The sequence below is a fragment of the Megalopta genalis genome, chromosome 2 (genome assembly GCF_051020955.1).
Source record: "Megalopta genalis isolate 19385.01 chromosome 2, iyMegGena1_principal, whole genome shotgun sequence".
Taxonomy (NCBI): Eukaryota; Metazoa; Arthropoda; class Insecta; order Hymenoptera; family Halictidae; genus Megalopta; species Megalopta genalis.
In genome coordinates, this window is record NC_135014.1 from 23,715,393 (window position 1) to 23,732,081 (window position 16,689).

At 40.7% G+C, this 16,689-nt stretch overlaps 1 protein-coding gene across 2 annotated transcripts in view; it reads left to right on the forward strand.

Annotated features, from left to right (window-relative positions):
* Window positions 1-16,689, forward strand: part of LOC117220622 (uncharacterized) — a 222,974-nt gene that overhangs the window by 114,530 nt on the left and 91,755 nt on the right. For both annotated transcript variants that reach the window (XM_076518792.1, XM_076518793.1), the window contains exon 3: window positions 9,715-9,933. In XM_076518792.1, the coding sequence (XP_076374907.1) occupies window positions 9,715-9,933 (219 nt within the window). The remainder of the gene's footprint in view (window positions 1-9,714; window positions 9,934-16,689) is intronic.

Sequence of the window (16,689 nt, forward strand, 5' to 3'; positions counted from 1 at the left end):
CACAATGCACGTATAAAATTCGACACTTTTGGTCCAATGTTTCAAAAATTATTCATCAGACTTCGAAAATCATTCCAACTTGGAAAATCATTCAGACTGCAATTATATATTCACCGCAATGACGACATTCCATATCGTGCATCTAAAAATTGCATAAGCATCCACAGTCTACCTGCACCAGGTGGCTGGCAATGCAGCTGTTAAATCATTCAACACATTTTCCCAGATCTCCAAACAAATCTTACGCTCGCCTCGAAAGCTGTACAAACGTTCGAATTTCGTGGAGATGCCGAGATAACGATAACGATAGCGATTCCGATACTCGACGATCGGAAACCGTCCGGTTTCCAGGTCGGAGAGCGATTAGAGATCTCGCTTTCGGTGGATTTACGTGATTCGATCGTGTGCATCCCATTATCGAAATTTCGAAACGGGATCGTGAAGATACCGGCGGCGTTAGGTTTCAGCGGCGATTACCGGCGCACTCGAGAGAGGAAAGCATTGTCCGATTAAAGGTCGTTCACATCGGCACGACGCTCTCTCTACGAACGAGGAAAGCGTGTTTATCTGCGGTGCGCGCACCGACTGCATTTCGTGGTGCACGTTGTTATCGGTGCTCGTGTCAGGGGTCCACGTGGCACTCCGAATTATCGAGGTTTCCCGCGAACAGGTGAAGTGGACGGCTGATTAGCATCGATACCTCTGTTCGAATTGTTTTCGTAACGCGATGACCGACCGTTCGGTTTTGGACACGTCGATTTATCGATTTGAGAACATGGTATCGATGTTTACTGCAGGTCTGATGTCACCTGTTATAAAGTGCGAACTTCCAGCTTCAATTTGAGCTATCAAGAGTTTTGACATTCTTGCGGGAAGATATTTTATAATCGACTGAAAATAACTCCTTGAAATAAAATCATCTTTCTCTGAGCTATTAATAAGCGGTTTATTGATTCCTCAATGCGACATCGATCTTTCCTCGGAAATTAAATTAATGTGTTAGAAAGTACGTACTTCTAGCTTTAATTTGAGGTCTCAAACGCTCGGGAATTTTCACGAGAAGTTGTACAATAAAATCGATTCGATATAGGCCCTTAAAATCCAGTCATTTTTCTTCGAGGTTGTTTTGTAGGGTTAATCAATTTTCCGATATGATCTCGAATTTTCCCTCAAACTTAAACAAATTCCTCATAAAGTACGATCTTTCAGCTTTAATTTGAGCCTTCGAAAGTGTGAAAATGTTCGTGGGAATATATTCTAAAATCGATTCGATGTAACCCTTTAAATTCCGGTCATTCTTCACCGATGTCATTTATCAGGATTCATCAATTTTTCGTCACGATTCCGAATACTTCTTCGAACATAAACCAATTCATCGTAAAGTACGATCTACCAGCTTTAATTTAAGCCCTCAAAAGTTTAGAAATTCCCACAGGCAGCGACACCGAAATCGTTTCAACTTATACAAACCAGGAAACTGGTTCAAAAAGTCGCAGAAGAAAAAAAGAAAGAAAATATTTCCAACACCGACGAACCAGCGCAAAAGATGACGAAACAAGATGATTAGCATTCTAATCGATGTAAAGAATGCGCGAAGGTGTAAAATCGACAGGTGCGCACGATCCGTCGGAGGACGGCGATCCAGTCGAGCTGAAATTTCGTCGCGATCGCAACCCCGAGCAATCTGCTTTCCCGCGGTACTCGAAAGAATTGAAAATTCCTGCTCGTCCAAGGGTTGAAGAGGTCGAGGGACCAGGAATGGCGAGACACGGGCCGTACGGGGGTGGAAGGGAGGCGGTCGAGAAAAACGGCGGAGAAAAGAAGCGGACGCGGATAAAGCGTTCGATATAAGATTAATAGTGGAGGCCGCTGACCGAGCCTGTACACGTCGACGAGGGCGGCCTGGGCTATATAGGATGGTGATTCCTCTTTGAAGGTGGAATCGTGGGCAGTGGCCAAATTGAATCCTGCTTAGGACAGGCGAAGCGCCGCCCTGGAGGACGGGGATAGCCCTCGAGCACTTTCTCCAATAAATAAATTGCTACGGATTCGCGCGGCCACTCGAATTAAAATAGTCTCCCGCGTTCCCTTCTGCTCCGAAACGAACGATCTTCATCGCCGAATCGCAAGCAAATCACACTTGCTATTTATTTGGCCGATGGTTGGATAGATAGACATAGTTTCGAATAGTTAAGCATAGTTTTGAACAGGTAGTTATACTTTTTAATAGCTTCAGAAACCTTTATTTTTTAATATTCCTTATATTCGATTTTTTGATCCGGTTCATTTTTCCTCAACCTGGCCACTGTTAAATAAAATATTAGCTCCTAATTGTTCCTGCTGTTGAGTGGTTTTCGAATTGTACAAGAATTAAATTATTGAGGATAATTAATTAATTACTGACGGCGGTAATTATTGGGGATAATTGCAGTTTCTTTGTCGGCGCATACTGGAACACAATAACACTGATTTCAACAAATTTCATGGTCAGGGATCGCTTTATTTTCTTGCTCGTCTTTAATTTTTAAGACTTGTTAATTTTGTTCTATTTTGCTGCTGTTCATCTTTAGCAATATTTCCTTAGGTTGAATCTTACTGTCGCGTTTCAATTGTTCGATGAAATAGCAGTCAGAGTCAAATAAAATTTCTCTTATAATTACATTGTCTTCGACTTATTGACATTATTAAGCAAAGAAATGAGTGACTGGATATTTTTTAGTTTTCACAATGATAGATACAGACAATCTTTACTCGAAATAAAAATCTGTTGTCGATTCACGCGTTTCCATTTAATCTGAAAATATTTAATCCAAGATCCTAGGACGACAATTCAGAAACACTGTTTCATTTTTAATGTAAAGCGTATTAACGAAATACATCTCATGAGAAAAATAGGAGAATATCGAACATTTTACATTAGCTAAAAAGAAAAATTCTGACGCAATGTATCCTACGATTTCTCGCACGTCAACGTTTAATCTGTTCGTCAAATATTTTTAACAAAGAAATAGAATTTAATTTCGGTCCTAAAGAAATTAATAACATTCCCGTCATATAAATTCTGTCTGAAATCTTCGCAACGAACCCGACACGATATTCTACAGCAAGAGGTTAAACAACGAGAACCTTTCGACTTCAGAAATGACACGAATCGAACAGTAAACGCGATGCGTCGTCACGCTGAATCGATCCACAAATTCGCGAAAAATCTCGGACGGTTTGTTGCAACATTGTTCCTCCCGCCGTGGTCGAAATTACGAATGGCACAGCGAGGATAAATCACGCCGGCGCGGTCCGAGAAAGAACGTATCCAGCAGGTTCATGGCTGTCCGCGATTAATCGCGCACGGAAATGGAAGGACGTGGAAACGAGCGTCGTCGTCGGACGCTCCTGGCAGGACATTGGCCAGGACGAATAAGTAATGTAGAGGTCCATTATGCTGAAACGGTGAAGGGTCTGCGACCAGGGTCAGCCAATCCCCCGGAGGGCCGTTAAAGTGAAATACTTCTGAATGCAAGGTGGCTGGTCGTCTCTCAGCCTCCTCCCGCAACCCACTTCCCTTCTCTCCCTCTCTCGCCCGATCTCGTTCTGCTCAGCCTGTCTTTTTTCACTGTCCCCGTTCGGACCCTCGGAAAAAGCAACGGCCCCACTCGTCCATAGGTAAATCGTTGTTATCTGGACAGTGATAAACCCGTGAATGGAGTTCGCGCCCGCTCGGACCGACGAGGGGAATGCAAAGGGAGGGAACGACCCTGCTGGCCCACCACCGATCATCAAATGGATGGCTCTGTTTATGCGAACCGGTTGCTAGAATTCTGCAGACTGTCCTGGTAATAGAAAACTCTGGCGGTTCGTGGCGAATAGTTTGTTCCGCTCGCGATTGTATGTGGAAGAAATATTTTGCTCGGTGAGCTAACGTTTCCGAGTAATATTTTATTTTTAGCGATGCTTCGAGAGATTAGGCGAGCGTTATCGCGGTTTACGTTATGCAAACAAGTTAAAAATTGGAAAGATGTGGGATATTTTGTTAGATTAATTTGTGTTGAAAGTCGTCAGTCTTTCAAATAGAAATTAATATGGAAAGAGAGTCTTCAATGAAATGCGTATCTTCGTGCACTTGCGCATGTTGGTGGTTGATGTTCAGTATAAATTATTCACTGGGATGTCTGAATATGAAATTGGCGCAGTTTACTGACAGAAACATCGACTAAGGAACATTTTACTAAATGGATTCGTTTGTAAAGGCCTTAGTTTTTGAAAGAAAAATTTAAGAGGAGATCACTCTTCAATAAAATGCATATGCTCGTGCACTTGCACATGTTCGCGAGTGAAGTTCAATATGAATAATTTACTAAGCTATCTGAACATGAAATTAGCACAGTTAATATTTTATTTAGCACGCTTCACAAAATTAGCCTAGAGAATATTTGGTTGAATTGATTATTCTCTAAAGCCTTCAGTCCATCAAACAAAAAATAATCTCGACAGGAAATGATTGTCAGCGAAATCTGGAGATTTCATGTTCTTGCAAATGCTAGTGACTAAAGTCGGCTGCTAAGAATTTATCGAGATATCATAACATGATTTTAACATTCTTCTTTACCTATCAGAAATTATTGATTAGGAAATCTTAATAAATTAGTCGTGTGTCAAATAAATATCTTTTATGTAAAAGAAATGCTTTGTACGTAGAAGGAATATTTGTTATGTAGAAGAAATATTTTGTATGCAAAAGAAATATTTCCTGTATAGAAGGAATACTGAGAGCTATTTAATGTCTCGGGTAGCTTAGAGAAATTAGGCGAGCGCCGCGAAGTACAGTAAATTCTCCCCAATTTTCCTTTAGCTTGCAAGCAAAAATGGACAATGTGTGAAGAAGAGACACGACTATTCGAGTCTCGCAGCTGATTTTTAGAATTGCTGATTGTCAACAATGATAAAAACGAGGCGCGCGAGTCTGAAGGAAAATCAAGGAAAATTTACTATACACACATTGATTTTCCTTCGTTAATTTTTCAAATCGCGAGCACCGCGTTAGTTATTCCGCAAACGTGTTCCTGTTTCGCAGAAACGAAGACTCGTTCTTATTCGCAGAACCGCTCGCAGTTATGCCATGAGTAGTTGGCCTTTTTAAAGTTCTATAGCCCCTTTACAGAATTACACGGCGTGTAAACCGCGTTTGTTATCTCGCCGAGCAGAGCGTGGCTATTATAAAACACCTTGAACTTTGCCACCCCGCTTCTAATTCCAGCGCTTCCTCGGAACCAGAGCCAACAAACGAATGCGAAGTATAATTATTCAGAATAACCGGAATTCCAACCAAGAGAGCCCTGACTACCTTTATTTCCCCCGTTAATTAATAGCGCCGCCGGTAATGCCGGTAATTAGAATCCTCTTCACTGTTCTATCCACCGCGAAACGAAAGCACCGTTCGAATGCGTTCGACGCGCCGCTAAATAATAATTATTCCCGCTGCCGTTGCACAATGATACGCCAGCGGCGATTATTTATCGGCTGCTCGAGTCGCTCCAGTCAGCCGTGAAGCGGGATAACCAGTCGAGCGAAGCTGTCGAATCGTTTCGATCGCCGGGGAAATCGGCGCGCGTTATTAACGTGCTCGCGATATTAGGAACTTGCTTTCGGTTCTTGCAGATCCCAGGCCCTCCGGGCCCGTCCTCGGGACACGATTTCGAGATCCAGGATCTCGACGATGTCCTTTAATCTCGTGCTGTTTGCATGCCTCCCCTCGCGACGAGACAAACGCAGCCCCTAAAGGGGCGGCGATTTCGCCGTCCTGGAAAATTCAATTACGCCCGGACGCGAAAAACGCGGCTTGTGGCCGCCATCCCTACCTGCCGATCGATAGGGCCACCTTGCCAAATTGGCTTGCCGGAGGGTCGCTCAGTTTTTTCGAGCGATTAGTCGCGGGACGCGAATGATCTTCGGCGAAACGATGATCTTCGTGCAGTTGCACGTGTTGGTGCATTGTACAGTTTACCGAGATGTCTGAACACGAAATTGGCACAGTTAGCTATCAGAAACTGGCGATAAGGGATGTTTTGTTAAATTGATTTGTGTCTTGATATTCGTGGTCTTCGGTCTTTCAAACAGGAATCAATGTAGAAAGAGAAGAATGCAGTTGCATTCGATGGTGGATGATGTGCAATGTAAATAATTTACTGGGATGTCTGAATATAAAATTGGCACGATCATCAGTTAAAGACATCGATTAAGAAGTGTCTTGTTAAATTCATCTGTGTGTAAAGTCTTCTGTCTTTCAAGCAGAAATTAATCTATGGAAAAAATGATCGTTAGTAATGTTCAGGTTTTCATGCTCCAATGAAAAAAATAACAATGCTAGTAAATAAGGTTCAACTAGAAGGATTTATTGAGACATGTTAACGTGGATTGAACACTGTTATTTGCTCATCAAAAATGTTGATTAGGATGTGTCTTCATATATTAGTTTGCGTATAAAGTTCTCTTAAACAGAAATTATTGCGGAAAGAGAACAGTCTTCAGCAAAGTGCATATCTTCATTCAGTTGCAGACGTTGTGGTGGATGCATTTCAGTGAAATCAATATATTGACGTCTTTATACATAAATTTTGTTCATCAGCCAGAAAGAGATCTTCCTCATAATTTCTATTATTATAGACTGTTCCACAAAATCCAGAATAAAGACAAAATTTCTATTATTGTCTAAGAATCTCAGTCTAATAGCAACAAAGAAACAGAAATTATTTATATGGTATTTCAAGAACTTTCGTCTTCATGCTTAATTTTAACAAATAGATAATTAATCGAGCTTACATAAAAAAATTTACCACTTCTCATTCGATAAATATAAAGTTAATTATGCTTGAAAATGATCTAAAAGCACAGTAATTATCTATCGTACAGTAACTGGCTCTAGCATCTTATAAAAACAATATCCGATGCAATCGCTGCGATATTAGTATGCCACACAATATTCTTCTAAAAATCTTCAATCGCAAGGAACGTCGAAGCAAAAAGCTTGACGAGTCTCTGCGACGATAGAAGCAAAGATGGAGTCGTCGGAGCTGCCTGGAAGTTGGCATACGGAACAATGGTGGTCCACGGAGGAGGTCAGCGGCCATTCCCTGATGATATTGATTAGCCGACGCCCTTAGTTAGCGCCGGCTACACTTTCTTCGGCCCGCTCGCTTTTCCTCTCGCTCTTGTCTGCCTCTCTGTAAACGTTTCCACCAGCGTCCCTCTTGCCTCCCCTGTTCCAGCGCCGCTTCTACCAACCCCCTCTTTGCTCTCGGTGAAACTTTCTCTGGTCCGTCTTCTCTCCCTCGTTAGCGGCCTAGAAAGAGATGGGGTGCGAGATGCTGATAAAGAGAGACGGCACTATTGCCGCCGCGACTAAATCATTCATCAAGCAAATAATACCGGGTCTGAGTCACGGCTCACGCATGCGGGGGTGGCGCGCGGTATTTGCGTGTTTCCGTGGCTTCGATGCGTCACGTACGGGGTGGCTGGGAAATCCGCAGTTGACGGCTGCACCGTGATTCTACGGCCGTGTATCGTTTTAGATCTTCTAGCCACGATATCAGATTTGTATTTCTTCATTCGGACGATTTTTACTGAAATTTCACTCGCTTATACGTGATCCAGCAATTTATAGCTTTCCTTCGATATGTAATTGTATTAACATAATTTCGTTCAAGTGTTTAATCTGTTTGTAGTACGAGTAAGTGCTACATTGTTTAATTTACGATATTATGAACAATTTCTATACCTAGTATAGTTTTTATATTATTTATTATATGAACACAATATAGGTACAAGGAGCCTATTCTGAATAGCATTCGTGTAATACGAATATAATGTGAAGCTATAAAAGTAACGTAAGAAGTAGATAGTTTTCTTTATTATAGTATCTCCGAATGGTCAATACTTGAAGAGTTAATAAATAACGAAAGTTCAGAAAAATCGCTATTATCGTCATACAGAATAAAAATATTAATTCTTGTACAGTACAATGTTCATAGACTGTAATGTTCATAGATTTATGTGCAGTAAAAGGTTCATAGAATTGTGTACAGTACAATATTCATAAAATTGCGTACAGTATAATGTTCATAAAATTGTGTACTCTGCAATGTTCACAGATTTATATACATAGAAGATTTATTTCATAGAATTGTGTACGGTACAATGTTCATAAAATTGTGTACAGTACAATGTTCATAAAATTGTGTACAGTACAATGTTCAGAAAATTGTGTACAGTACAATGTTCGTAGATTTGTGTAGAATAAAAGGTTCACAGAATTGTCCGGAGTACAATGTTCGCATAATTGTGTCTAGTACGAAATTGAAGACGAGGTTGGCATGGATGATTAACGAACGAAAATTCGATACACCCCGTAGATATAAGGGAGCCGTTCCGCGTCTCTGTAATTAGACACTGCAGCGTGGAGCAGCATCCAAAGGCAGGCATTGTTCCCCGAAATTAAGGGAAACGGGGGAAAAGCCGGGAAAACTGGCAGGAATAGGGGATTCGGAGGGTTGCTAATTACGCGGAGTCCGTCAAGGGGGAGGAAGCCATTTTCTGCGCAGACACAAAGACCCCCGACGCGAGTTATACTAATACGGAGACCCGGGGAAGGGGAATTTGTTTCGGGAAACTCCTTTTGCAATTTGATCATGCGCCCTGATAACGCTGCGCCGCCGCCGCCGCCGCCGCCGCTGCTGCCACGAATAATTTTCTCGCCGGCCGTTTTCGCTGCCGGTCGAACTTTCTCTCCTCCTCGTTAAGCCGTTTTCTTCATCGGGTAAGGTGGATTTCGAAATTCGTTAATGTAGCGGTAATTTCGAATTTCTATTTTAACCCAGTTATTTGTTTGCCGAGCGGTGCTCTTCGATTGGAGGATCAGTTTAACCCTTAATTATATCACGCAACAGAGCTGTGGGTGCAGTTCCTGCGAATTTCTTGCTGGAAAATTAACGGCGTTGCAGAAATCTAATTTTCTAGATGTACATGGATACGTCATTGATCTATGGAATGACATTTTTTAATTTGCATTTGTTTAATTAGTGGAGAGTACGCGGTCGATTCATTCGTATATTAGCGAAATAAATAATTGCTAATAATCGTTTATTAGCGAAATAAAGATATAATGAAATAGTTACGAATTTAGAATTATTCACGACGCTTTTAATGTCTCTGCAAATTTGTTAATAAATACTGAAACATTGAGGTTATGCATTATACATATAATACTTGTTATTATAGGTATTATTATAATACCTATAATATACTTTATAATATATGATAAGAATATAGATATTTTATTTTATTTATATTAAAATATATATTATAATATATTATAATATTATATATTAAAATATTATATATATTTTACAACGCAACCCCCTAATATTACATATACCGAAAAATAGAGAAGGTAGTCATTCTAGAGTGTAATTATATTATGTAATTTATTTTTACGAATACGACAATATATTTTCAGGAGCACAGATTTTTAATTGTTGTACTTTCGTTTGGTATAGAAACATAATTAATATTTAAAGTCTGTAACACAAGAACTTCAGATGGAATCTCGATTCAATACGAAAATGAATTGTCTGGATAAATTGTTTGATGCGGAAATCAATTTCTCTTCGCGGTGTTGGGGCCGGTGCCAGGTGATGTGATATTAATCGTATCGTTCTTTTGCAGGTAAAGTTTGGATAGGCGATAACGAGGTCGCGTGGCCGACCGAGCAGTCTTTCAAGAGGACCTCACCCCTAAATCCCTGCGCCACTACGACTACTACGACGACGACAGGTGGCGGAACACCGGCACTCCCCCACCTGTCGCCACCCATAGCCGCCCCCGTGACCACTCCCGATCACAGAAGCCCCAGCAGCCTCCACGTGAAACTCGGCATTTCTCCTGGTGAGTAGCCAGATTGCAATTAGAATCCACCGAATCGTCTCGAGAGCAAAGGATTAATCAGTAACCGTGTGCCCTTGACAGGGAAGACTCGCATTGAAGCAATTATACTTGAAAATTCACCCTTTAGATATTAATCTGGAGGATCGGAACAGTGCGAAAAATTATTTGCAAATCGAGAAACAAATTGAAGAGTTTTCCTTTTATAAAATATAAAACGCATAAATTATATAGCCTTGTACACTCTTAATTTATAGTATAACATATATTTAGACCTCTTTAAATATTAATTTGGAGGCCTCGGAACAGTGGTAATTATTATTTGAATATAGAAAACTAAATTAATATGGAAGAATCCTGCACCTCCAAAATAAAAAGCTCGTACTAATTGCTTAATTTGTAATATCAGATTCATTGCAACGGATAGCAAAAGTAAAATTGGAGAAAATTGGAAATTGATATTGCATAATCACCTCTCTTTAAATATTTATTGAAAACCCCCAGAATGGGTCTAAATTAAATATAAAAAATGAATCGATATTGAAGAGTTTCCATGGTAAAATTAACGCATAAATATTTAGAAAATCCTGAAAAAAGAGAATTAGCAGAATAAAAATCAGAATATCGTAATGAGAAAATATCGCCGAATTTAATCAACCTAATAATAATTGCAAGATTTATGGGTAGTTTTACGAAAAGATTGCACGATCGGCCGAATGCAGCCCCGCGGAAAGACGAACGGGAAAGTAAACCGTAGGACGGGTCGGCTTAAAGCGGCCAAAAGGCGAGTCTCTTTAAATAATGCAATAAGCTTGATGTCATTTGCCGGACAATGGGCGGAGTTCCTTTTACGGGAAAGGTCCAGCGAAATTGCCCCTCGCAGGTGCGTGCTTCCGACCCTCGACAAAACGTGACTCGACCAATCACGATCCTCTGATTCGCGCCGCCTTCGGCTTCATCTGGTGCATCGATAATGAGAAGCGATAACAATTACGCTTCTTACTCGTCCGTCCTCGGACCTCCGATTACATCTCGACAATTTTATTCGGGCCGTAACGATGCTAATAGACCGTTTCTTATTATCACTTTGGATTCGACTTCCGGGCTTCGCAACACTGTCTTTGGGGAGAGTCCCATAAATTCACAGCAACTCGTTCAAACGACGCCGGTGTATGTCGCGAGCGCACTGAATTAACGTGGAACAGCTTTAATTCGTGCAAGCTATATCGAACTCGAAACTGTGTCTCGTTTATTATAGTATTTGTTTATTTGGATAAAGTAAGTGTAGAAATTTATTTGCAGGAGCTAGAAGCTCGTTAACAGTTTTGATTGTAATTTTAAAGAGCTCAGTTGTCTGAAGAACTCGAATGATTTATGTCACCTTGATACGTTTCTATTATATCCTTGAATAAATGTCGTCTGTAAAAATCAAGGTTAAATTTGTTTAACACTTTGCATTCGAATAGCTCTTCTTGGAGGACGTAGCAAGACAGCTAGTAATTATAATGCATTCAAGATTAAATATGTCTGTTCTATGAAATCTATATTAATACAATTTTATACCGAGGCTCTATTTCATCAGAGTAATTATTCCTAACGTCATGCTGTTCTATAATTTGTTTAGTATAATAGTTTATGTTTAATTTGGAGCGTTAGTATTTTATATTTTATTGGAAGTGTTGCTATTTTGTATTTTATTGGAAATGTTGTTAATTTATATTTCATTGGAAGTGTTGCTATTTTATATCTTAATCGAAGTGTCGTTATTTTATATTTTATAGAAAGTATTTCTGTTTTATGTTTTATTGAAAATGTTGCTATTTTATATTTTATTCGAAGTGTTACTATTTTATATTTCATTGGAAGTGTTGCTATTTGATATTTTATAGAAAGTGTTGCTATTTTATATTTTAATCGAAGTGTTGCTATGTTATATTTTATAGAAAGTGTTACTATTTTATATTTATAGAAAGTGTTACTTATTTCACATTTTATAGAAAGTGTTACCATCTTACATCGTACAGGAAATTGTAAATTCCTTCGTGCAAAAGTGTAAATTCTTCGAACGCAGAGGGTGAAACCATCAAAATATCCGGCAGCCTGGAATCTCCATCAACCCCGAACAAATTGCCATAGAACTCGACACTAATTCCAATTAGCTGCCTCGCGCAGCAAGTTCCACGAAGAATCGTCCTTCAAACACATGGCTAGCCATGCAGAATCAAACCAAAAGTTAAAACGCGGCTCACTCGCGTCTCAACTTTCCACCCCTATCGATCCAGCGTTAGCGCACCTTGTCCAGTGGTCGGCTCGACGGTAAATAAAGATGGGTAGTTTTCCCATCAGCGTGCACACACGCATCCCCTTATCCCGATGTCGCTCCTCTGTATGTCTCTATCCGTGTCTGTGCGTGTATGTGTGTGTATGTGTGCGGGCCAGACGGTTTCAAATTCCGCGAGTCAAAGCGATGTTTGACATGGAAATGTTGAACGATGCATTAAACATGCCGCGCGGAGTGCTTCCTCTCTTTTTCCCCGGAAAAAGGGAAACGGAACCCACCCCTCCTCCCACCCGGCGACCCCTCTGCCCCCACTCGACGATCGTATTGCCGACCAAGAGGCCCCCGGTCGGGCCCCCTATGCTATTGTTCGAGCAATGTTTATTTAAGCAAACGAAAGCAGCCGCTCCTTCGCCGAACTCCGCTCGCTTCCGGATCGATAGCCGGCGAGTTTTGCGTCGCGATGCCCCTCGTCTTACCATTAGACACCTTCTTAGGGTTTTTAACCCTTTCGGCGCCGGCCAAAACAGTTTTTGCGTACTCGAGCGAAAAGTGACAAACCTGTTCGATGCAGTTTGATGAAGTTCCGGAAAAAAATTCGACGAATTTTGTTAGACACGATGATCCGAGAATTCAAGGAGATAAATTAAGAAATAGAAGTGCGTTTTTATTGAAAATATTAAAGAAATAACATTCTCTAAAGTGTAGTGGACAATGATCTATCGTTGTTCGATACTGAAAGCGTTAATTAATCTTTGGACGGGGGATGATTCGCAGCTTTATTCGTCAATTTTTCGAAACGTATTTTTCGCTAACTATAATTAATTGTTATAGATTAGTTAGGGTTATGATAACGAGTTATAATCGCTAATAATTAATCCTAAATATATTATTATAATCCTAAATATATTAATTATTAAACTGATTGTTATACAATAGGATGTAATCCTGAATTAAGAAACCTAAAAACATATGTGCTATCATAAATAACAAATGTAGCAAGCAGATCTATGATCATTTTCATCTTACAAAAAATAGCAAGTTTGATCAGTGAAAAATTGAAATGTGTCTTTATGAACGAACAAATTGGATCCTTCTCTGTGTAACGCCATCTACGCCGTCCACAGTATACTAAGCAATTACATCGTCTCTGAACGTGGAGCAAGGCGATCTCAGCTTTAAGGGAGACAGCAGGTCGAAGAGCAGTCCTTCGGAGTCTATTTGCCTGGCAAAGCTATCCCGCGCCTAGCTGCCAAGTGTGTTTATTCGGTATATCAATAAGGACGGAGCGGCGGAGTGCGGGGGCGAGGTCCCCCAAGGACCAAGGTCCTTGTCCGACGACGGACGGCTTGATAACATTATGTTTCTTGCGCCGACATATGCACTGCTCGGTTTTTGAAGAATGAACGGGGACACAGCACCCTAAAATGTTGCGGACCCACCGGGACATGTGTCGATGCGATGATCCTCTGGCGTCTACAGCCTCCGCCAGCCCTTTAATAGACCCACGGTGTTCCTGGAAAACGGCTGCGTATCCGACGATAAATCATTCCAATAATTAAACCGGTGCCGTGGGGCAAAGTTCGCTATTAATAATTCCCAATGCTGGATAGTTTCTCAGTCAAACGTAAGGAAACGCTTTCCCCTTTCGATCAGTTAAATCGGTAGAATGGATTTTTCTATAATATAAAAGGATACAGTGATTCCTCCATTTTAATGACTTAATAAATCAGTTGAAAATAATGCAACTTTATTTTGAAGTTGTTTAAACGCTTCTACATTTTTGTATTCGATCTTTTTTCCGGAATGATAAAGATAGTAACTGCAATTTTGTAATTTGTAACACTAGAAGGATTAAAATAATGGAAACAATTCATTAAAAATCTATAGTCACTAATAAAATCCTCTGTTTAGTGATCATTCTTCTTCATCCTTGAAATAATATGATACAAATGTCACAATTGTTGCAAGTTTGCTGAATTAATTAAAAGGGGAGATGCATTTTTGATTCGCATCAGTTTCTCACGATTGAAACGAGAACAACATTTGAAGCTTGCTAAAATTATTAAAAAAAGAAGATACACGTTTGAAGCTTCAGTTTTTCACAATAAAAATTAGCAAAATCATTTGAAGCTTGCCAAGATCATTAAAAGAGAAGATATGCGTTAAAGCATATTTCTCGGTTTCCAACGATTCTAATTAATAAAGACCCCGCGAAGCTTGACAAGATGATCAAAAAAGAAGATGCATGTAAATTCGACACCAGTTTCTCATACAGCCTTAAAAGACGTTCATACTAAGCACGGAACGATTCATATATATAATACTAAGAGCATAATCGACGATTTAACAGTGGCCATCGGCAGGAAAGAATGCCTCGGGTTGGCCGGGCAGGATTAAAAAGCGTATTAAAAATTTAATTACATATACCGCGGGGCTAATTGGCCGGAGGACATTACGGGTGCCGCGTTCCCGGACACGTTTCTTGTGACGTAAGGCGCAGGCACGCGAAATAATGCGACCGGGTCGGTCGAATAAACGGAATTTAAATACCTCGGAGGGAAGTGACCGATCCGGAGGAGAAGAATGATAGTCCCGAGGGAGAGATACATCCGAGAACGGCAAGAAAGGATCCTTCCGTAGCGGGGACGCGTAATTTACACGCGACGGGACTACGTTACACAGTTCACTGACTTCAAAGATTACTTTTTAAGAGGCACTTGACCGCGATCCTTCTTCCCCCGTTCCTCGCGGACCTGGCCGAAGCGTGTTCGCCGATTATTTGCTGTCAGCCCTCTGCGCTCCGAACAACGACAATTATATTAATTACGGTGCACCGGGAATGTCATCGACGAGCAGCCGAATGCGAACCGCGCCGACGGATTCCGCGTTGATGAAAATCGCCGCGCCTAATTACGCAAAAACCTGGCCTCGTTAAATGCAAAGCAGTTGTTTCGTTGTTAACAGTGTCAAGATATTTTCGATTCTACTACGCTTTATTGTTTATAATTAATTGTAGTTTTGCTAACAATCTACTCGGCAGATTGGATTTTATTTATTGAAACGAAGAGAAGGACAACTTGCTTCGACGCGAGGACTAAAATTGTAAAATCAAGAGAAAGATATGTAGATTATAAACAAATGTGAAATGATAACTTAAACCGCCCTTAATTCTTCGTGTTCTGCATGATACGGCTAGTTTGACAAAGATCTGTAACATAAATCACGAAATACGATCGTTTCTATATACAGTAAAAAATCCAGTTTTCTGCATTAAACCGATAACGTTCTTAAAATCGCTCTATTTTATGAACAAATTTAACGTCACTGAAACGATGACTTAGACTGCCCTTATTTTTTCGTGTTCTACAAAATACATCTAGTCTGATCAAGATCTCTGACGTAGATCGCGAGAAACGATCGATTTAAAACACATAATAAAAGCGATCAATTATTGTACATTAAATCGTCAATTTATTCGAAGGGTTAATTGTTCATTAGATGGCGCAGTGTTGTTAATAATTCGCAGGAGGTGGGACATGGTATTTCCATTTTACCGTCCGCTTTGAAATATCGAGCGACTGCCATATGCGAGCCAATAACCGGGGCTACGCGTTGCTACAGTATATATGAACGTTTCATATAAGGTGGCAGGGGACGAGAAAGGGGTGGCTTGAAATATTGGCTACATAGATTTCGACCATTATTGCCGCGTGTAAAACACGGCGACATTTGGTGCTAAATCGATCAGGACTCTCTCGCGTCGCGGCGTGTCGATCGTGCGCCGTTCGCGAGGGTGCCACTACCATGTTTGCGGGCTTAAAACACCGTTTTCCTTGAGATCCGCGGCATTTTCTGATGCAACGTCTCAATCGATCCCCCTCGACTTAAACAAAAACTTCCACGTTCTCATAAGTGAATCATAATATTGTATCTTCGATCAAATCCTCGCTATTCCAAGGAGTTAACAAATTAAGAACAAATAAAATGGAAATACTGCTAACAATAAATAGGTATTGCTTGAAACACACAACAGAGATTTTAGATAGCATCTGGTTCAACAAGTCGCCGACTTTCAGAAAAAGTTCCACCGCCGCGAAGCAAGCATTTTAATTACGCAAGGGCCCGCGCATTCCGCGATGAAAAATCGCGCACTTAATTGTTCCAGGTTTTTCTAGCCGCGCCCATTGTTTTCGGAATGTTTATCTTGATGTTTCTCACTGCAAGGCATCAAGCGGCGATAAGTCACGGGCGGATTTCGTATTTTCTAAAGCGCGGTACATTTATTTGCGTGATAAAGCAGCCCGATTAATGGGCCGGCCGGCGAGCGAACGATTCTCAGGACAATTAGATTCCGTGAATTGATGTCGAGTCTGTTTGACTTGCAAAATGGCAGCGGCGCGGTTTAGCGAGAGGGGCGATCGTCTGCTCGATTCGCTCGTTTCTGCGTCTATACACAGAAACTTTCAATTAACAAATAG